Genomic DNA, 22,074 nt, shown 5'->3' with positions numbered 1-22,074 from the left:
GCGCGCCACTCGGTGGCGCGCTATGAGCTTGTAGATCTGCTATTTTTAAATAGCTAAAGCATAACATGATGCTAACACAGAAATGGGTTCCCGGTCAGAATGGGTTAAATGGCTTCACACAATGCTGTCCGGGGGGCATCGTGGGGGGGAATCCGACTTGGTTCACTGATAATAAAATGGTATTTAATAATGACGAACAACGTGCATGAAAGATAAAGATTCTGCTGCAGGTGTCTAATGATTTTTTTTTTTTGGTGCCATAATTCACCCGCGAGATGTCGGAAGGAGACGACTCCACGATACTTTGATTGACTTCACTACGTCGATCTTATGGCCCGTTGAATAGCGATCACGTTTTTAGCTATTGAAAAATAGCAGATCTACAAGCTCGTAGCGCGCCACCGCGTGGCGCGCTACGAGCTTGTAGGTCTTCTATTTTTTGGGAAAAAAAAATCAAAGAGCGACTTTTTTTTAAATCTGATCTCAGGTCAGAATGGGTTAAGTTCCTAAGTTCACCGAGTTGACTGACTCGCAAGCATAATTCAAAACATCTCAATTATATTGTTTCGTTACCGTGTGGCGAACAACACAGATGTCTCATAATTCAGTCAAGTAGCACGTCGTCTCCAACAAGCCCCAAATTACTTAACCCATTCTGACCTGAGATCAGATTCTAAAAATGTCTTCTACATCCTGACAGTTTTCATTCTGACCTGAGATCAGATTCTGAAAATGTCTTGTATGTCAGTCGTCTTTGATTTTTCAAAAATAGCACACATACAAGATCGTAGCGCGCCACTCGGTGGCGCGCTATGAGCTTGTATGTCTGCTATTTTTGAAATAACATAGTGCTAACACCAAAATGGGTTCCCGCCCAGAATGGGTTAATGTTCTTGTTTCACGCTGCAACATCTGGGGACGACGACTCCCACTTTTCACGGCATACATTATACATCCAGGAACCACTTTCGATGTTATTTTTCCCTGTCACTATTTATAAACAGATACCACACCACTCCGGGCAGCAACACGGATGATTCGATTGGCTCCCGTGTGGCAGTATAGTGAAGTAGACATGTTCAATAAGGCGTGCTCTGGCGTAGTATAACCCACATTGCGCGGGGAGACGTTTTGGTGTTTATAGCATTATGCTATAGCTATTGAAAAACAGCAGATCTACAAGCTCGTAGCGCGCCACCGAGTGGCGCGCTACGAGCTTGTAGGTCTGCTATTTTTGAAAAATCGACTGACATAGAAACGTAGCTTTTTCAGAAAACCGTCCGGATGTAGAAGACATTTTTGAGAATCCGATCTCAGGTCAGAATGGGATAAACTGTGGCATGTAAGCAGGAAAAGGACAGTAGAAAGGAGTGTTGGGAAGAAGCCATGGGCATCGACTGAAGCTACAAGCATGGGATATATATTTATATTTTTTCATGTATAGTTACGCAAAAGGTTCAGCAGATAACGAATTAAACGATTTACAAGAGACTCAACAATTGACCATGCTTTCATGGCTAGAATTAAATTAGGCTATGGGGGTTTCTTATTGCTAATTGTAGAATTATGAAATGTACACGGGAAAAAAAAAAAAAAAAAAACAACGCTCAGGCCAGCAGACTTGGGTGAGGTGCTGGAGCCAAAAAGGGAACCAAATAAACAATTAAGGAAGGTCTGTGCCCTGAAAGCTTGCTATATATATATATATATATATATATATATATATATAAAATAATTTTATACAAAACCCCCCTTTTTTATTTTGTTTAAGTGTGCGGAAGTTCCCTTTAATCGTTCATTACACTGATCTCAAAAAAAGGTGTGTTGAATCCAAAGTCTGCCACTAGCCGAGTGAGAGAAACCTATACAGTAAAGCAACCCGAGGCATAACTGTCAAATTAATTAATGGACCCGGGGAATGCATGTCAACAACATTAAGAGTGTCGGCGTGACACGGTTCATATTCTTTATGTCCGTCAGCGACATCAGCGGGGGGGGGGTTCACTTACTTGGTCGGCGATGGTGCGGCCCAGTTTGTCCATTCTTGATCCCGCCTCTGCGATTTTCTTGGCGGCACTGATGACATCAGACGTGTTCTTCAGTGGTCCTTTCCCCCTGGGGAGAGAGAGAAGAGAGACGACAGAAGAGATCACGCCTTTGTTTTTTGATCTACTGCAGCTTCATTCAATATGCAACAAGCCGAGTCATGGCCATGGAATTGCTATGTTTTTAATGGTTGTCTCGACCAGACACTGGGTTAATTTATGGGGTAAAAAGGAAGGCCAGGGAAACTGAAATGCACACCCCACCCACCACAAGCTCACACACACGCACAAAACACCTGGAATCATAAACATTTTATAACTCTTTTTTTTAGGTTCAGGGGCTGCAGCCTATACCGTCTAAAGTAGTGATGCACCCGAATATTCGTGCCGCAGAAAATGGCAAAAAAAAAAGCATATTATATTCGGTTTCGGGGGCCAAGAATTTCCCTTTCGGTGCATCCCTAGTCTAAAGGCCATCATAACAGAGGCAAGGACACATTCTCAACAACAAGGCCATTCGATGTGCTTAGAGGCCGCTCGCGTCTTATCCAAATTTGTTAACCTGTGTCATCTCCTCCACTCGAGAGGGCTCAACCAGCTTTATTCGAAAAGGCCAAGAACTGAGAATGTCTGAGGCAACTCTAGATGGTCCAAACACTAAACAAAACCATTATTATCCATCTATTTTGCTCCGTGAACTGCAGGAGTAAAAAGAAAAAGAAAAAGGGGGAACTAAACAGAGAGAAGAAAAGCGGAGATAAAAATGGAATGTCCAACTCAAACTAATAGCTTCGGCTCATTTCGTTCTAAAATGCGGGCAGCTCCCCATCTTCCTTCCTCGAAAACAAGGCTCCTAGAAAACACGGGGCCAGCTACACTATAGACAACCCCACGGTACAAAACCTTCACCAGCTATTTGCCAGCTTAGTGTCCCCACAAGGGACTCGGGACACAGTTGGCAAGAGGAGGCACAAATTGGATTCAAAGCTATGCTCTCTCTCCAGGCTAAAGCACGAGCCATCCAACCCACAACAGATGGAATTTTGTGCTCTCTCTCTCTCTCTCTCTCCTTTTCCTCCCCCTCCACCCATGTCTAACCCCTTCCCTCTCTCTCTCTGCGTTGCCAGAGCTGTGAAGCCAGTGTCAGGGTCCATGATGCGTCACACAGCCACACACAACTACTGCATAGGTCTTCTGCAGTGACAAGTCAGTCCCTGGAGACTCCAGCAGTTAACCCATTTAGACCAGACGTCGAGATTTTAAAAATGTATTTTTTAAAAATGTATTTTTTTTAATGAAAAACCTCATGTTTCTATGCGAGTGGTTCTCAATATTTAATGTCAAGGACCCCAAATATTAAACAATTGATAACAAAAAAAAGGACCCCAAATATTGTATGTAATTGGCCGCCGACCACCATCTGAAAATATGACTTCTCCAGGAGCAAAGATTTGAGTAAAAAAAAACTGAAACTCTGAAAGAATATTCAAAGATTTAAGGCACATTTTCACGATTAAAAATTAATAAATAGCAGAACTACAAGCTCATAGCGCGGCACTCGGTGCCGCGCTATGAGCTTGTAGATCTGATATTTTTCAATAGCTAAAGTATAACAAAGGCCTAATGCTTAAAACGCCAAAAGTCAGAAACAGTCTAGAAAGCAGAGTTTTAACTCGATTGTAAACAACCCTGAAAGCGTGACTAAATGGCCTACATGAGAGGGCAAAGTGCCCAATTGTCTGTGTTCTGTCCTATTGGCAGCATCAGTCTGGCCAAAAACATTGATTGATTGATTGAATACGGACGATTTTTAAGTCTTTGTACAGCCAGGTTTTTGAAACTTTTCCCAAAGTATTTTATTTCCAGTACTACAGCTCAATAATGTGGCTCTTACACCAGTGTGCTATCAATGCACCGAGACAAGAGTCGACCAAATGTGTCACGCGACACAAAAAACGGCCGGCAACATGTTACGTAGACAGCACTAGAATTGCATTGTATGTAGTCATAGCACTTCATAGTATAAATGTATAAGTATAGTATGTGTATAGTTTATATGTATAGTTTCATGACAGATATTCCACTGTTACGCCTTAGCTTATGCATGTTTCATGATAACTACTTTTTATGCATGTGATGTATTGACATGCTTTTTTCTTCTTTCTTATTGTAAGTCGCTCTGGATTAAGAGCGTCTGCTAAATGCCTACAGTGTAATTGTGTCCTGTATACATTACGTGACAGCACTACATTCTACCATGTATGTCATTTCTTTTCTTTTTTTCTTTTTTTTTTATCCCACAATTTTGGAACCCCTTTTTTCACCCAGTGTCAATTATCTAATGTAATCCTGGGCACGACCACTTCCTCTGCCAACCTGGGGGGGGCAGCGGACTGACCTCATGCTTCCTTCTATGCATGAGGAGTCAAAGCTGCTTCTTTTCACCCGACAGGGGAGAGTTTCCCCGGTAGGACATAGAGCGTGGAAGGAACACGTTATTCCGACCAGTTCCTTTCCCCTCCATCAGGCGCCCCGGCTGGCCAGGGGGAGGCAGTTTAGAGACCAGGATTACTGCATGTTTTTGTGAGGGCATCTACCCTATAGGGGACACGGGGAGAACATGCAAACTCCACACAGAAAGGCCCTTTCGCAAACCCCCGCCTTCGGGTATGGGCACTGATGACGCGGAGGAGGGAACACGCCCTCAGCGCCCACAGTGGGAATCGAACCCAGGACCGTCTAGCTGTGAGGCGACAGCACTACCGACTGTGCCACCGTGCCCCCCATGTATGTAACATATTTCAAAATAAAATATAACAAAAAACAATGTATATCCAAACATTACCGAAAACATATATATATAAAATAAAAAAAAAATCCTGGAAATACTTTTAAATGATACGACTGTGGGAACCCTGAGAAAAAGAAAAAAAAACACCAAATGGATGCGACAAAAAAAGCCCAAGGCTTTGTGTCCAATGTGGTACATTCATCACGCAACAACTGTCCAAACACTGCAACAAAACAGTACAATGAGTTTGAACTTTTCCCCCTATGTTTTATGTTACCACCCTGCCCGAGTCCGCTCGCAAGCAACCGAGATGTTGGCTGCGGCTACAGTGTTACCCCCAGCCATCCATTATCAGGTTTGCTCCGAAAACAAGAACAGACAGTGCGAGATGGGTTAACCCCTCGTGGAACCGGCTCAGCGTGTGAACGCTGGTCCTAACAAACTGCAGAGCATTCATCAGTGTTGCGACCAGTGACCAGTGATTTTCTTTTTTTTAAAGAAATAAATCCATATTTAGGTTGATTCGAGTTTTTTTTTAAAACAGTCATGCATTTTGGAGGGTGGGTTACGCTTAAGAAACAAGAAACGGCTAAAGGCTACAGAGGCGGAGACGTTGGTAATCGTCAATACATGGCACAACCATAATTCTGACCTGAGATCAGATTCTATGTTTTTTGAAAAAGCCATGTTTCTATGTCAGTGGTTCTTTCATTTTTCAATAGCTAAAGCATAACATAATGCTAACACCAAAAGGGGGTTCTTTTTGGTGTTAGCAGATGTTAACCATCTAATCATGGCCATCGTTAGACCCACCGGTATGATACAGAACCAGAAGTAAACCCGGGGGTTCCTGAGGACCGGAGTTCAGGAATCACTGTTGTAACTCGTCAGATCTACTTTTCATTCCCTTGCAATGGCCCGGAGAGCAAAGAAGATTGTTTTGCTATAGGGGGGCGAGATATCCTTATTTACCCCTTATCTGATTTTCATAATGCATTGAATATGTGGGATGTGGTGGGGGGCTGTGGGGGGGGGGGGGGGGGGGGGGGGGAGGAGGGCTGTCAGGTCTAGTGACAGACACGGGGTCTCCAGATGGGGTATGGAGTATAAGACACATCAGATGGAGTCCTCTGCGGTGGCGAAGTGGTCCACACGACAGCAGGTTTTTCCCTGAATATGTTGCATGGCTTTCAAAGCCATGCCATGCCTTATTCATGAGAAGCCACTGCATGGCCGTACACACACACACACACACACACACACACACACACACAGTGGAAGTCAACACTGATCTCTCTCGCTCTCTCTCTCGCTGGTCATAATAAGGCTGGCAAGAGAGAGAGAGAGAGAGAGAGAGAGAGAGAGAGAGAGAGAGAGAGAGAGAGAGAGGGAGAGAGAGAGAGAGAGAGAGGCCCCCCCCACCCCCCCGATCAATTTCCCCCATGCAGCATTAAGCCATTCTGGGCGGGAACCCCCTTTTGGTCGTTTTAACTAAGCACTATGTTATAGTGCTTAGTTAAAAATAGCAGATCTACAAGCTCATAGCGCGCCACCGAGTGGCGCGCTACGAGCTTGTAGGTCTGCTATTTTTGAAAAATCGTTAAAAAAAAAAAAAATGCCGGCACAAATCTTTGAATTTGTATTCTTTCGGAGCGAACGTTTTTTTTAACTCAAATCTTTGCTTACGAGAGGTTCCTGGAATAACATATTTTGTGTTTCCACCACTGGAAACATAGGTTTTTCAGAAAACCATCAGGATTCAGAAAACTTTTTTGTTTTTCAAATTTCGACGTCAGGCCCAAATGGGTTAACCTTGGTGCAGCTATGTGCCAGCTCAAGGTTGAGAGGGGGCAATAATTTGGGTGTGGGCTGAATTAGCCAGCGTGTGACCTTCCAGGTGTGCTACTGTGACACGTGACGAGGGTGCAGACATAGCGTGAAGACACGCCGCTCTGTGACCGTCACACACACACACGCACACAGGAGTATGTGTAGGTGTTGCACACTACAGCTGCAGCCAATGTAAAAATCATCAAATCATTTCAAGCCATGTCATGACATAAAACATGCCCCAATTCATACAGTTATGTAATGTTTCCCATTTAAGTAAATATATTCACTAATGACTTCACCTAAAAACATAAGTGCCTCTAGTATAGATAGTCACATTAACCCATTCTGACCCGAGATCAAATTAAAAAAATGTCTTCTACATCCTGACAGTTTTCTGAAAAATCTATGTTTCCATGTCAGTCGTTCTTCGATTTTTCAAAAAAAGCAGACCTACGAGCTCGTAGCTCGCCACTCGGTGGCGCGCTATGAGCTTGTAGATCTGCTATTTTTTCAATAGCTAAAGCATAACAATGGTGACACCAAAAGGGGTTCCCACCCGCCCAGAATGGGTTAATAGCACTAAACAGGAATTGCTTTGTTGAACCCAGTGTGTACGAAGACAGCCAGTCAAAGGGAAAAAACAAAAAATAAATGGCTATAATAAAACACCTGACGTACAACAGCAGTGTGTGGGTCCCGTGTGTACGTGCCACGTGAATTCTCGACACTGTAGCAACGATTCTCCACTGTGGTCTTGTCTCCACGTTAGCAGCTCAACCGTGTAAACAAACGTCAATCTCACAAGAGCCCGTCAAATTTAACTCGATATATGCGTCCACATGGACAGCTCGGTATAACCCTGGTGTACGAGTGTCTTCGAGGTTGTTACGACTCGCAAAAAGAGCAACAGTGATGTGCATTTGCAGTCTTTGTGATTATTTCAGCCACAAGACATTGGAGGCCGAAACCATGTCAAGAAAAGGTTACCGTCTACGTACATAAAAAAAAGTTACTTTGACAGTCAGGTAGCAAGAGCCACGCACTGACAAAGTACGGTAACTTTTTATGTAGCCGTCTCTGGAGACCATAAGGGCTGGTACAAACGGCGCATTCACAGAACTAAATGTCCAGGCTTGAAAATCCAGTTCCAATCAAGTTACACACAGGTGTGTACACTTACACAAATATACAATCATTAAGGGTACGGCTACACATACACATACATGCACCAAACTCCTTTATCCACATGGACATATGAAGCTGCCCATACTGATACACATTCACAACACCACATTCAGTAGCTGGAGCGCTTTTTTTTAACTATTTTATATCTTTAACCCATTTAGGCCTGACGTCGGGAAAAAAATAATAAAATGTCTTCAAAATCCTGACAGTTTTCAGAAAAACCGCATGTTTCTGTATCAGTGGTGCTCAATATTTCATGTCAAGGACCCCGGAAATATGTTGTTCCAGGGACCCCCCCGACCCCCCCCCCCCCCCCCGATAAGTGAGCGCAACCTAGCGTATAGAACGTGTCTCTGCTGTACCGATGCATGAACATAGAGGCTGCCGAGAGCTACAGTGAGTGGCATTACTGCTTACTAACTTTATACGTTTTGTTGCACTCGATAGCTTTCTGGGTGCAAGTGTGTCTAAATTCACTTATTTATGAGCACAAAATAATGTGCAATGGAAAAGTTCAGTTAGTTTCGATTACATTTTTTCAACACACACACACACACACACACACACACACAGAATAATAATAGTAAAAAAAAATCCTCACACACACACGCACACAACGCTGAACAAATGTATTGAGTACCACATGGGTGGCGGGGCGCACACCAGAGACAATCAGACACCATTGTTGCTGCACACACACACACACACACACACACACACACACACACACACAATGCTGAACATTCGACAAATAGCCTGTCAGACGGAAAAAAGCAATATGGTACTGTATATGCATACAATGCTATACTTGGCTTCCTCTACGATACGCCCACAGACTGTAAGTTACTGTACGTGGAAACCTGTCCTGTGCACAGTGCACACACACATACTGTGCGTCACACGTGTGTGTGTGTGTGTGTGTGTATACAATGTGATTTATATGCATGTAGCACTACAGAGAGAGAGTGTATGTGTGTATGTATATAAAATCACTGTCGGGCGGAAAACCTTGTATGTCCAAGACTTCTCAGGAAATGTTCCATTGGATCTAAAGTAGTCATTTCTCTCCGTCACAAACATTAACGTGCCCATAACGCAGATGTGTGCATGATGTGGCCCACTGAGGACCACATGTGCATATTGGCACTTGATTACAAGCTCTGACAAGACACTATACAAACAGGGAAATGACACTTGAGTGAAGTGAGGGGTGCCCACGGTGGCTGGCACATAACGTCACTGCTTAAAGCATACATTGAAAGTCCATAGACTTGGCTGCCACGTGACGTACTTCTGAAAGCCAGACGTTGAAGAGGGGCTATAGCGGCCCTCAAAACATGCACGGGTCTATCAACAATCGTTTTGATATATACGGGACATCAGAGAGCTGCATTTGTATTACGTTTGCCAGGCTTATTTTAGGCTAAAACTTTGACGTTTGCAATGATTTTGTTTCATGGGAAAATGCGTACGTGTTGGCAGGTCTGCCTGACTCATAAGCAGACCGTCATGGTCAGACAGACGGACGTTTCCCTGTGGTGTGTGGAATGCGTGTGGCGAATTTGAAGTTGGTGAGACGAACGGTTATGGAGTTACGTAAAAAAAAAAAGATTGATAGCTGCCGCCTTGGAACCGGCAACGTGAGTGACAGCAATGACTCGGGGCAGAGACGTTGAGAACAGACTAAGGTGTGTGTGTGTGGGGGGGGGGGTTGACGGTGGGGAGGGGGGCAGGGACGTGGGGTGGGGTGGTGGGCAGTGTACAGATTGGCAGTCTAATGCGGGACGCTGTGTAGAATGACGCTAGGAGGTGAATATAGTCACCTCAGTAGTAGCAGCTCTGACAGAGCCTGTCCATTTAACCCATTCTGACCCGAGATCAGATTCGAAAAAATGTCTTCTACATCCCGACAGTTTTCTGACAAAGCTATGATTCTATATGTCAGTCGTTCTTCAATTTTTCAAAAAATAGCAGACCTACAAGCTCGTAGCGCGCCACTCGGTGGCGCGCTACGAGCTTGTAGATCTGCTATTTTTCAATAGCTAAAGCATAGCATAATGCCAACACCAAAAGGGCCAAAATGGGTTAACATTTGGATGCGCGGCTCTATGCAGATAGCAGAGACAAAAGGGGAGGAAGCTTATGACTGTACAGAACAAATAATAAGGGGGGGGGTGGGGGGGAAATCAACAAAGAAAATAAATAATCACACCTACGGTACTGCTGTGGGGGGGACTAGCATTGATGCATGAATTGATGCATGAACAGCAGTATCCTGTAACTGGGTGCAAAACCTGCTGCACGTGGCGAGCGAATGTTTGGAAACAAAAGGACGAACACGCTGGGCGATTAAGGGTTCGACTGCAATCCTGTCCGCAGGCATGTCGTTGTCGTCACCATGGCGATGTCAACGTGACTCTTTGAGACGTCAAAATGCAGATCAGCGGGGTGAACGCGTCACCATGGATACGACACTATACAAACGCATACATGCAACGATCCCCCCCCCTCCTGCCTCATCCCTCGATTACTGTGCGTGGCCAACCCCCATGACTATGAAGCTATAAATAATAATGCGGGAAATCAATTAGGTCGCCTATAGCTAGGAAGAAAAATGGCATACATCGTTTCGGGGCTGGCCACACACACACACACACACACACGCCTGTGACCCCTACACACACCAGCTACAAGGTAGCCTTTGCAAATCCGTCGTTTTGAACTCACCTGGTAAAGTCTGTCATGGTTAAAAACCATTTTGGGGCGGGAACCCCTTTTGGTGTTTTAAACGTCATTAGGTTATAATTTAGCTATTGAAAAATACAAGCTCATAGCTCATAGCGCGACACTTGGTGGCGCGCTATGAGCTTGTAGATCTGCTATTTTTCAATAGCTAAATGGGGCTAAGTGGCTGTTATAATCATTGTCAGATGGGTGAAAAAGAAAAAAAGAAAAACACAAAAAAACGCATGCCTGTGACCCCCACACACACACACCAGGTACAAGGTATAGCCTTTTGCAAATCCGTCGTTTTATTGAACTCACCTGGTGAAGTCCGTCATGGTTATAAGTGGGGGCTTTATAAATCATCAGAGGTTTCATTGAACTCACCTGGTGAAGTCCGTCATCTCCATCATGATCATGCACATCTGCTTGGCCAGCACGATGATGTCGTTGCCGCTGTCGTCCCACTTGGACACCTCGGCGTCCAGCTTGCTCTTCTCCTCCTGGAAGCTCGCCACCTGCTCCGCGATCTTGGCCTTCTGCTCCTGGGGCAGCTGGGCCATGATGGCCTGTGGGAGGGAGGAGGAGGAGGAGGAGGAGGGGGAGGGGGATGGATGGGAGAAATGTGTGAGGTTAACCCATTTAGGCCTGAATTTTAAAAATGTATTTTTAAAAATGTATTTTTTTTTCTGAAAAACCTGTTTCTATATCAGTGGTTCTCAATATTTCATGTCATGGACCCCCAAAAATGATCTGTAATTGGCCTCTGACCCCCCCCCCCCCCCCCATCTGAAAATATGTTGTTCCAGGGAGCCCCCCCAGAAGCAAAGATTTGAGTTAAAAATCGTTCGTTCCGAAAAAAATATATTCCAAATTTGAGGCACATGTTCACGATTTTTCAAAAATAGCAGACCTACAAGCTTGTAGCGCGCCACGAGCTTGTAGATCTGCTATTTTCCAATAGCTAAATTATAACAATGTTTAAGGGGGTTCCCGCCCCAAAATGGATTAAGGTAAGGTCCTGGGACATTTCAGAGCTGTACCCAGCAGCTTGCTTTACATTCTCACAGCTGCTGGCTATATCCATGGATGCCCGGGAGGCTCTGGTTATTTTGCCTCTGGGGGGGGGGGGAAGAGAGAGAGAGAGACAGAGACAGAGACAGACAGACAGAGAGAGAGAGAGAGAGAGAGAGAGAGCGCATGTGGCATGGGCAGATAACAGACAATTTATAGTATTGTGGCGCACGTCTCTCTTCGTTACGTTTTATATTAATCTTTTACACGTGAAGCACAATGAAATTACGAGCGGCAGTGGTGTGGCTTTAATCTACTGGAAGTAAATGTTTAGCAGAGAGGCCGTCTTTCCCCCCCCCCGGTAGATAAATGCCATCAACAAGCAAGCCTCTGGTGGTGACCAATTTCCCTGATTGGCGCTGGTTAAGTGGGGCTGTTGTAATCATTAGAGGTTTCATTTCCTTTCTGCTAAAGGTTGGGTTCACAACCCTTTCTTACCGAGGGCATTCTATTATGGCGCAGCTCCCAGAGTGGAGGTGGTTGGTCAGATGGGTTAAAAAAAAATATATATATACATTTATTTTGTTCCCGACCCACAGTCCATTAGAAAAGAAAAAAAAATCAATGAAAGAGCATTTATTTTGTGGTACTTTAATATCCTGTGAGAACGTGTTTTTCTCCTATACATCCTGTCCGTGGCACAAATTCAAGGACGGCTTCCACAAAACAGCCAGTTGGGACTTTCGGGCAACGGTCCAAGGAGGACAGAAGACTAGATGTCACGCAACACTATAGGGGAAGGATATTCATTCTAATTCATGTAAATAGTTGCTGCCCCTCCTAAGCTTAAATGAGGCAAGCTCCCCGAGGTTAAGACTACTATTAAATAAGACAACAGTCAGCTGACCGTAGGAAGGCCAACTGAACAAACGGCGTATAGGCATTACAAATCTAAACGAGGGACCTCGTCGTTTAAACACATGGCGCTGAACATTCCAGAATAATTCATGCCTGCTAATTTTACTTAGTAGACGTGAAGATCATTAAAGGGACACTTCACCCTTTTTGCAAAAGAATATATGTCAATGACGTTTAGAAGCTTTAGATCACTTTCCTGGGGGTATTTATGTGTGTAATATGTGGTTTTAGATATTTTAGATTGTAGCAGTGAGCCCGTTGTCTCTGATGTCATGGACACTGGTCTCACTACCTTCCTGGACTACAATTCCCATAATTATTTGGTGCACTGCTCCTCCTTGTGGATAGGGGGGAGAGCTGTCTTACTGAGACAACATGTAGTCCAGGAAGGAAGTGAGCCCAGTGTCCATGACATCAGAGACAACAGGCTCACTGCTACAATCTAAAATATCTAAAACCACATATTACACACATAAAGACCCCCAGGAAAGTGTTCTAAAGCTTCTAAACTTCATTAACATATATTTTTTTGCAAAAAGGGTGAAGTGTCCCTTTAAGAGTTATAGCAGGACGTGTGTGTGTGTGTGTGTGTGTGGGGGGGGGGGGGGATAAGGGAGGTTAAAACTGCTCCGCGAGGAGTGGCAGACGAATCCCCCCCGGGCGATAATGGTGAACAAAGACACAATGACAAGAACGCAGGTTCGTTAAGCTCATCGTCGTACGACCACCACCACTCTAGACACTAACGAGACTAACGAGCAGCAGCAGCGTGGCAGAGGAGCCTCCAGTCACACTCCGCTACACTTCTTCGAGGAAAGAGGGCCAACGAGGAGACCCGTCGATGTTTGACGAGAGAGGGGTTCCAATATGCCAGCAAAGTCGGGTCGGAATTCCCCCTCTCTAACACAAAACAACTTAAATTAATCCAATACGGTAAAAAGTAGGCTTTATACAACGCCGCTCCACTTAAGCAGCGATGCTTCTCGAGAACATTCCAATTACGGAACGAATTACCAAAGCCATGCAGGAAAAGAATGATAATGGCCGATCGAAAAAAAAAAGAAAGTAATGCCAGCCCCGTTTACCACTAATGCAGACTGTCAAGCAATGTATTTAAAAAAAAAACCCCACCAGGGAGCTCTTTAATATTTTTTTTTGTCTGGAGACATGAGGGAAGTACACCTGATTTATTATATACTTAATTGCCCCTGGGTTTCAGGAAACACTTGGCATGAATCACAAGTTTCAAGCAATTGTTCAACCAATGTTTACGGGAAAACAATACTAAGCAAAAAGTCTACTTTCTAGGCTTGCCAGATTGTACAGCATTTGGGACATTAGATCTTAACCCATTCTGACCTGAGATCAGATTCATACGAGGTTTCCACTGGACACACACTGGTCTGATTAACCCATTCTGACCTGAGATCAGATTAAAAAAAAATGACAGTCGTTCTTCGATTTTTCAAAAATGGTAGACCTACAAGCTCGTAGCGTGCCACTCGGTGGCGCGCTATGAGCTTGTAGATCTGCTATTTTTCAATAGCTAAAGCATAACATGATGCCAACACCAAAATGGGTTCCCGTTCAGAATGGGTTAAAGGAGGCTTTTGGAGACTCCAGTGAAATGCAGAGAAGGGGAACAAGAGACAGACCGAGCGACACAGAAATAGATATAGGAGATGGAGGGCATTTGGGAATAGCATTAAGAGGCCCGCTTATTGGAGCTACATGAGAGAGGCTTCCGATTATGAATCCGTGAGTGAACATTAAAACATGGTTCCAGGCCAACTTCAACACAAGTTGTAAATATTTGCGGAATATAAGGCAGGGCCCGACAAGAGGACGGAGAGCGGCGAGGGATCAGGGGTTTAAACTGAACGTTCTGTTGACAGGAACCATTGTTGAATGTTAACGCAGAATGCCATAAGTTCCAACACTGTGTACGGTCGGGGAATACACTTCAAACGGCTCCGCGGACGATAAAAGCCATGAGCGACAATACTCGAGAAGCTTTCTTATATTACATTAGCACAATGCACTATGTATATTGGATGTATATATATATATATATATACACGCTGACTTGCAAACCGCTGCCTATGTCGACATGCAAGAATATGAAGCAATATTGCCCCCAGCATGCCAAGTGATTACATGTTCCTAAATGACAAATATAAATATGCCACATTAATTCAACTTGAGCTGAATGTGTAATAGAGGGGCATGCACATGCTTAAAGTGAATGGCACGTCGAGTGGCAAAGCAACAGGCAAAAGGGAGTTTAACATTGTTTAACGTCGTTTAATGCAATCAGACAGGACTTTTCTGTTTGGTATGCATGGGCTGTCAAGGCCAGGAAAGTAGTTTTTTTGCCACTCTGTAGGTGTTTCTGCATAACTTCCTGGTTTGATGATGTCACGCGCATTCTTTATAGTCAATTAAATAAGTCAGGCATGAGTCTGCAGAGAATACTGGACAACTCACCCCGCTGCGTGGCCGTTTTTCCTCCCGGAATTTTCACCAGTGAGGGGGGATAACTTTGTAATTATGCTATTGGCCGTTTGTATTCTTTTTGGAAAAAATATCAAAAGATACTCCTGTGGAAAGGCTATATTATTTAACTTTTTTAAATTCAGTATTATTTATTATGCAAGGTTTTGCCCACTCAAAATGGTACCTCGTCAGATAATCCCCACATATCCTACAACAACAACTGTAGTAGCTTTTCATAAATTATATTTGTTCTTAGGCATGTCTGCTGTCATGAAAGTTTATAGTTAGAGAAATACAAAGTCCAGCCGTCTGCTGTCCAGCCTCTCCCACCCCTCACTGGGGGAAAATTCTGGGAGGAAAACAGAAATGGGGTGAGTTGTCTCGTTACCGTTTATATGATACACCTGTACAGATTCAAAACTGGCGTCATGTGTTTTTGCGTGGCTCACAACAACAACAAGGCTGAAATGTGACTGGGGGAAAGTTCTGGGAGGAAAACCGAAACGGGGCGAGTTGTCTCGTTACCTTTTATATGATACACCTGTACAGATTAAAAACTGGCGTGTGTTTTTGCATGGCTACAACAAGGCTGAAATTTGACTGGGGACAATTCTGAGTTGTTGACATAGTGGTCCGAAGCAGCAGCAGCAGCAGTACTCACCCTGGCGCTCTGGCCGGCAATAAGCTGGTCGTGCTCCGTCTCCACGCTGGTCTTGCTGCGGACGTCAAAGTCCTCGGTCTCAAAGTCAGAGTCGTCCAGCTCCTCGGGAGTCTGCCAGGACACGGAGGAAGAGGTGGTAGAGGGACAATAACAGTTAGAGTCAGGTGAGAGAGAAAAATGTGTGTGAGGGGGGACAGGGAAGGACAAAGGTAGGTAAACAGGAGGAGGAGGAGGACAGGAGTTGAAAGAAAGAAAAGATAAGTCGTATGGAGGGAAGAATACAGAGAACAAAAAAAAACCCCAAAAACCTCAGTGTCAGTGTGAGAGCCATTAGAACACTGTTAACCCGTTCTGACCCGAGATCAGATTCTAGAAATGTCTTCTACATCCTGACGGTTTTCTGAAAAAGCCATGTTTCCATGTCAGTCGTTCTTCGAAAAATAGCAGACCTACAAGCTCGTAGCGCGCCACTCGGTGGCGCGCTACGAGCTTGTAGGTCTGCTATTTTTCAATAGCTAAAGCATAGCATAACGCTAACACCAAAAGGGGTTCCCGCCCCAAAAATGGGTTAAATGTCCAAGCCCTGCTTATGATCGATGACAAAAACGCAGAGGTGTCTGCCAAGTATGGCAGCGTCAGATGAATGTCTTCTTCTTTCCCATAGTCATGGTATGGTATGAGAGAGACTAAACTCCTAAATTAATTTGTAAATCAAGCCGTAATGTGCTGCCTGTGCATTTTGAGAGGGGACCATAGAAAAGCTATGAGCTTGAGACGGGGAAAAAAAAAGTATAACGGTTCAATCAGAGCTCCATCTGTTGCCTCGCCTATCTAGCTAGGAGGAGTGCTCTTATAGTGTGGCTGCCGCCTGCCACCATATCCCTGATCCTTAACGACTCGGCGAGTCATGTACCGGAATGCAAAGCGAGCCCAGAGATGCATAATTCCAGATTCCATAATATTAGTATGCAAAGAAGAAGAAGCCAACTCAGGGTAGGGTAGAATGCTCAAAGCAACAAAAAATAAAACACAAAACACAAAACCTGGACAGATAAAAGTGTATTATCATGCGTGTGCCGCCGCTATATACTGTCTCCATGTGCCTCCTGTCTGTCTGTTAATGGATTTGTAAAAGAACTTCACGTCTAAAAATAGCCCAAGGTCTCTGAACAAACCATATTAGAGAACATGGAGAGAAGCTCTCGTTTTTTTCCTTCCCCACCTCAGAGGGGGGGGGGGGGGGGGGGGGGGGAGATAAAGCAGGGATATGGGGGTTTGAGATATAGAGCGAAAAGGTGACACATCACTTTTAACTCAGACAAAGATGTGCCAGTGCAGAGATGTCACCTGACGTGACCCGATCTTACTGATAATAACCGGCGAATGTTGGGGAGGCTCAGAAAATGACAGCCAGGGTTGTCGGCTTTGCCCCTCTGGGAATGTAAAAAGGTGAAAGATATATATATTATATAGCCTGCAGAGGACGACTGAGGATTGTATCCGTTGGCATGGTACGGAGTTAGACCAACAACATTACACTATAGCCTCCCATCCCTTTTCTTCGTGACATTACCGGACCCCCGAAACCGCTCAGCGCGGAGCCGTAGAAAAAAAAAAACAAGCCATGTCTTCTTTGTAAAGGACACACCCGGCATGCCAAAGATATCACCTTTGGGGGGGGGGCTGTTGGAAGTCAAGTAGTGTTAGGAGTCCCAGGGTTTGCCCCCGGCTGCCCCCCGCCGTGTATCCGAGCTGTCAGCGGACAAGAGAGCTCCGAGAACACTTTGTCTGATTTCCGGGAGACGTTTCCTCGTCGTGGCGCTCGTAAGGCGGGGGGAAGGAAGGGTCCGGCCTGCCTGCCTGTCACGCGCCCAGGGGACACTCGACAAGGGCTGCCAGAGCTCCACTTACAGAGGTTAAAGACTCTGTCCATCTTAAGTAGCCCCTACCGGAACGCTTGTCCGTTCCCATTTCGAGAGCACAAAGTTTGTGCAACGAACGATGGAGTGTGTCTGTGACTCCCGCGTGTCTTGCAACGCACGTGCCCTTCCAGAGCTTTTTGTTTCACGGGGCTTTTATAGCTTGGCTTGACTTGGCAGGCTGTTTATATATTCAGTCAAAGCTGTTGGACATGCCCTGGCTTTTGGTGGTGTGGAGGCATAGTGTGCCACCGTGGGGCAAGCTCGGTCATGCCTGGGATTTTGAAAAGCACTTTTGGATCAAAGCAAATGCATCTGATATACTTGGGTTCCAAACTCGGTACCTGTACCTGCGCACACGCACACACACAGAGAAGCGTGCCAATGTTACCTCACAGCAGCCAAGAGGAAGTTCAAGCCGACTTCTGCACAGAAAGTGCTGAAACAGACTCACTAGCCAACTTAGCTGAATAATCACTACACAACCTGTGGCGAGCGCTCCTCACAGACGAATCCTAAAAAAAAAGGCCAAAGCGTTCACCTGGGAAATGGCATGAATACCTCTCTGAATGTTGCACCACTAAAGATAAAGATATAATGGTAATAATATTCAGAGAATCCTCATTGATCCGCCTGCATCGTCGAATCGATCGGAGATTGAACCACAGATAGATTCATAAGTGGGGGGGGGGGAGGTCTTCTCGTATAAATCCAATGTCGCGTTGAGCCCACCACGCGTTGTTGCACGCCCACCCAGACACACACACACACACACAGAGCCACCAGGTAAGACTTCAGCCTGGCCCCCCCTGGGGGGGTTAACGGCTTAACCCATTCTGACCTGAGATCAGATTCTAAAAATGTCTTCTATACATCCTGACAGTTTTACATTCTGACCCGAGATCAGATAAAAAAAAATAAAAAAAAAGGCTTCAATGTCAGTCGCTCTTCGATTTTTCAAAAACGGCAGACCGCGCTATGAGCTTGTAGATCTGCTATTTTTCAATAGCTAAAGCATAACATAAAATGGGTTCCCGTGCAGAATGGGTTAATCAATCTGGATAACAAGAGTGGAGTGGGGCAGAGAGGAGGGGGGGGGGGGGGGGGGGGGGGGGGGGGGGGGGAGGGGGGGAATTGAATGGTGCTCTCTCCCGACTCGCACTCCCAGCTAAAGAATGCTAATTAAAAACCTTTGGTCTTAAATCAATTACTTGTTATAATGCAAATACTGCATAATGGCACTACCGCTCTCGTCTGAGCAGCGTTATCCCATTTGGGGCGGGACGTGGGAACCCCTTTTGGTTTGTTTTAAGCATTATGTTATACTTTAGCCATTGGAAAATAGCAGACCTACAAGCTCGTAGCGCGCCAATGGTGGCGCGCTATGAGCTTGTAGGTGTGCTATGAGCTTGTAGGTGTGCTAGGTGTAGGTGTGCTAGGTGTGCTGAATATATATTCTTTCAAAGTGAATGTTTTTAACTCGGGTCTAAGTGAGTTATTAATGGGAGACCAAGTACAGTTTGGGAACACTATTGTCTAACACACAATGTGTTGTCAAGACTAAAATGGTTCCAATTTCAACATATTGAAACGAGGTGAAAATAATGGCAGACGATGGCATGATACAATAGAGTGGCATTGTGTTAAATACAAACAAATGGTGCATTCAAGAATGTTTTAAACGATGTAATCTTGTAGGACTCCGTGCACACTGACTTCTTCACTTGTAATTAAAAGAAATTATATATACATGTAAATTATTAGATTAAATTAAACGATTTATTGGTAACAAGGGTCTGAAACCTAGCTTTGCAGAACAAAGAAACGTTTTTAAATATCGCGGATATAATCCACTTATATTAAACCGTTTAACGCATTTTGGGCAGGAACCCCTTTCGGTGTCAACATTTTTTTCAACATTTTTTTTTTAAATAGTTAAAAATGTGTCGCAAAATCTTTGAATATATATTCTTTCAAAGTGAATGTTTTTAACTCTGGTCTACATGGGTTTTAACCTATAGTTGAATAAAACATTTAAGAGCGATCTGTCCGTCTTTATGGCTTGAGAAAGGGTTTGTTGTCAGCTCATTGTCAGTCAATCGTGCAACGCTCGAGTGGCACCGAGCTACCATCTGTCTCAGTTATCCCATTTTGCGCGGGAACCCCCTTTTGGTGTTAGCACTATGTTATGCTTTAGCTACTGAAAAATAGCAGATCTACAAGCTCATAGCACGCCACCGAGTGGCGCGCTACGAGCTTGTAGATCTGCTATTTTTGGAGAAAAAAAAAAGAACGACTGACATAGAAACATAGCTTTTTCAGAGAACCGTCAGGATGTTTCGAAGACATTTTCCAGAATCTGATCTCAGGTCAGAATGGGTTATAGTTCTGCTCAGGCAGAGGCCATTACCCCACAGACAACTACGGCTGCCTTTACACTGCATCGCAAGTCTGGTCAATTAGGTCGGCACTTGCCCGAGACAAGTTCATCGTCGGCTGCCGTTTGGTTACACATTGCACGCACAGAGTCGCACGCACGCATATTATTAAATGATAACCATATGGTCTATGGTGCACACTGTTAAATGCACCACCATATATATATATATATATATATATATATATATATATAACTTCAAGAGCAAAAAAACCACAGCATTCAGCTACTGCCATTCAGTGCAAGGTCTAATTCAATGTTCCGCACAAGAGGAGCGTCCATCCGTTTAAATTGTTTAATAGATAACCTAAGCTCAGAGAAGAGCAATGCAAGGTGAATACGTCTTCAGTGACTTATGGCGCTCTCAAAGGAAGCAGAACGTCTTAATGTGATCAGGGATATGTGATGCTGAAGGCGAGGGGGCTTTCTATAAACTTCACATAACTCACATTTCTATAAGCACACACAATATGAAGGTAAAGGCACATTATTTATTCCTGACAGTTTTGGAATGCGTCCAGACTCTCGCAGGGCGGGGGGTGGGGGTGGGGGGGTTCATGCATGTCTATGCTTCCTTTGTTCATTTGATCGGTCTTCCGGGGGTTGTTTTCACAACCCTGTGTCAATTATCTAATGTGATCCTGGGCTCTCTACACACCCTCCGCCAACCTAGTCCCCGTAATATATGGGGGACATGGGGGAGAGCAACGGACTTTAACTCATGCTTCCTTCATGCCCGAGTGTCCAAGTTGCTCCTTTACTCCTGACAGGGGGGGAGTTTCCCTGGTTGGGAAGGAACACGTTATTCCGACCAGTTCCTTTCCCCTCCATCAGGTCGACCCCCGGCTGGCCACGGGGAGGCAGTTTTAGAGACCAGGATTACTGCATGTTTTTGTGAGGGTATCTACCCTATAGGGGACACGGGGAGAACGTGCAAACTCCACACAGAAAGGCCCTTTCGGCCAACCCCCGCCTTCGGGTATGGGCACTGATGACGCGGAGGAGGAGACACGCCGCCAGCACCCCACAGCGTCCCGAGTCGGGAATCGAACCCAGGACCTTCTAGCTGTGAGGCGACGGCACTACCGACTGTGCCCCACCGTGCTCCCAATAGCAACACTCCCTAGTAGTGACAGAATGGCAACCGGCGGGAACTATATGAACAAGTTGGTGAGAGTTTAGTGTTGGAAACAACCTTGAGGAGCATGCGTGTGTTTCTGTTCATGGAGTTAAGCTGTGGAACAGCTTGTCTGAGCTGAAATAAACTATTCATTCATTCAGAGAGTATCGGGCTCACCCTTATCATGAGGACGGCCTTGCGGATGTCGCGGACGCCGTCGTACACGAGGCGGGACGCGTCGATGAACTCGTTCTCGTCCACGGGCTGGGAGGGGTTGGCGCTCAGGGCCTCCACCGCCGCTTCGACCTGCTCCGTAAACCGCGGCATAACTGTACAGGCATGGAAGAGAGGGAGGGTGGGAGGGGGGAGAGAGAGAGAGAGAAAAGAGCATGTGGAAAGAAAGAAAAATGTGTGAGAAAGCGACCGAGCGAGAGAGAAATTACATCGATTGACTTCTCACTCCGACACGTGTCGATGTGGGGGGGTGAGGGCTCAGACACAGACTACAACCACACAGGCCACACAGACTTGTTTTCCATGTAAACGTGTCATCACAACATCCCATTATTCATTCATAAACATCTGGACGGACAGAGGAAAGCGCCATGCTTAACCCATTCTGACCTGAGATCAGATTCATACGAGGTTTCCACTGGACACACACACTGGTCTGATTAACCCATTCTGACCCGAGATCAGATTCTAAAAATGTCAGTCGTTCTTCGATTTTTCAAAAATAGCAGACCTACAAGCTCGTAGCGCGCCACTCGGTGGCGCGCTATGAGCTTGTAGATCTGCTATTTTTCAATAGCTTAAGCACAACATGATGCCAACACCAAAATGGGTTCCCGTTCAGAATGGGATAAAACCCCCCTACAATCCGGCTGTATGAGAGCTTACTGCTCTAATCCGTTAGCCACAGCATTTCCCC

At 45.1% G+C, this 22,074-nt stretch overlaps 1 protein-coding gene across 1 annotated transcript in view; it reads right to left on the bottom strand.

Moving 5' to 3' along the window:
• The window catches only part of ctnna1 (catenin (cadherin-associated protein), alpha 1), a 148,866-nt gene that overhangs the window by 25,376 nt on the left and 101,416 nt on the right, over positions 1 to 22,074 (bottom strand). Inside the window, exons 13-16 of the mRNA XM_080774023.1 lie at positions 21,321 to 21,472; positions 15,668 to 15,778; positions 10,966 to 11,147; positions 2,010 to 2,115 (exon numbers count right to left, since the gene is read on the bottom strand). Coding sequence (XP_080630149.1) covers positions 2,010 to 2,115; positions 10,966 to 11,147; positions 15,668 to 15,778; positions 21,321 to 21,472 — 551 coding nt within the window. The remainder of the gene's footprint in view (positions 1 to 2,009; positions 2,116 to 10,965; positions 11,148 to 15,667; positions 15,779 to 21,320; positions 21,473 to 22,074) is intronic.

Source organism: Protomyctophum bolini, assembly GCF_963924005.1.
Source record: "Protomyctophum bolini genome assembly, chromosome: 10".
NCBI classification, from domain to species: domain Eukaryota; kingdom Metazoa; phylum Chordata; class Actinopteri; order Myctophiformes; family Myctophidae; genus Protomyctophum; species Protomyctophum bolini.
This window is presented reverse-complemented; position numbering and strand designations above follow the sequence as displayed.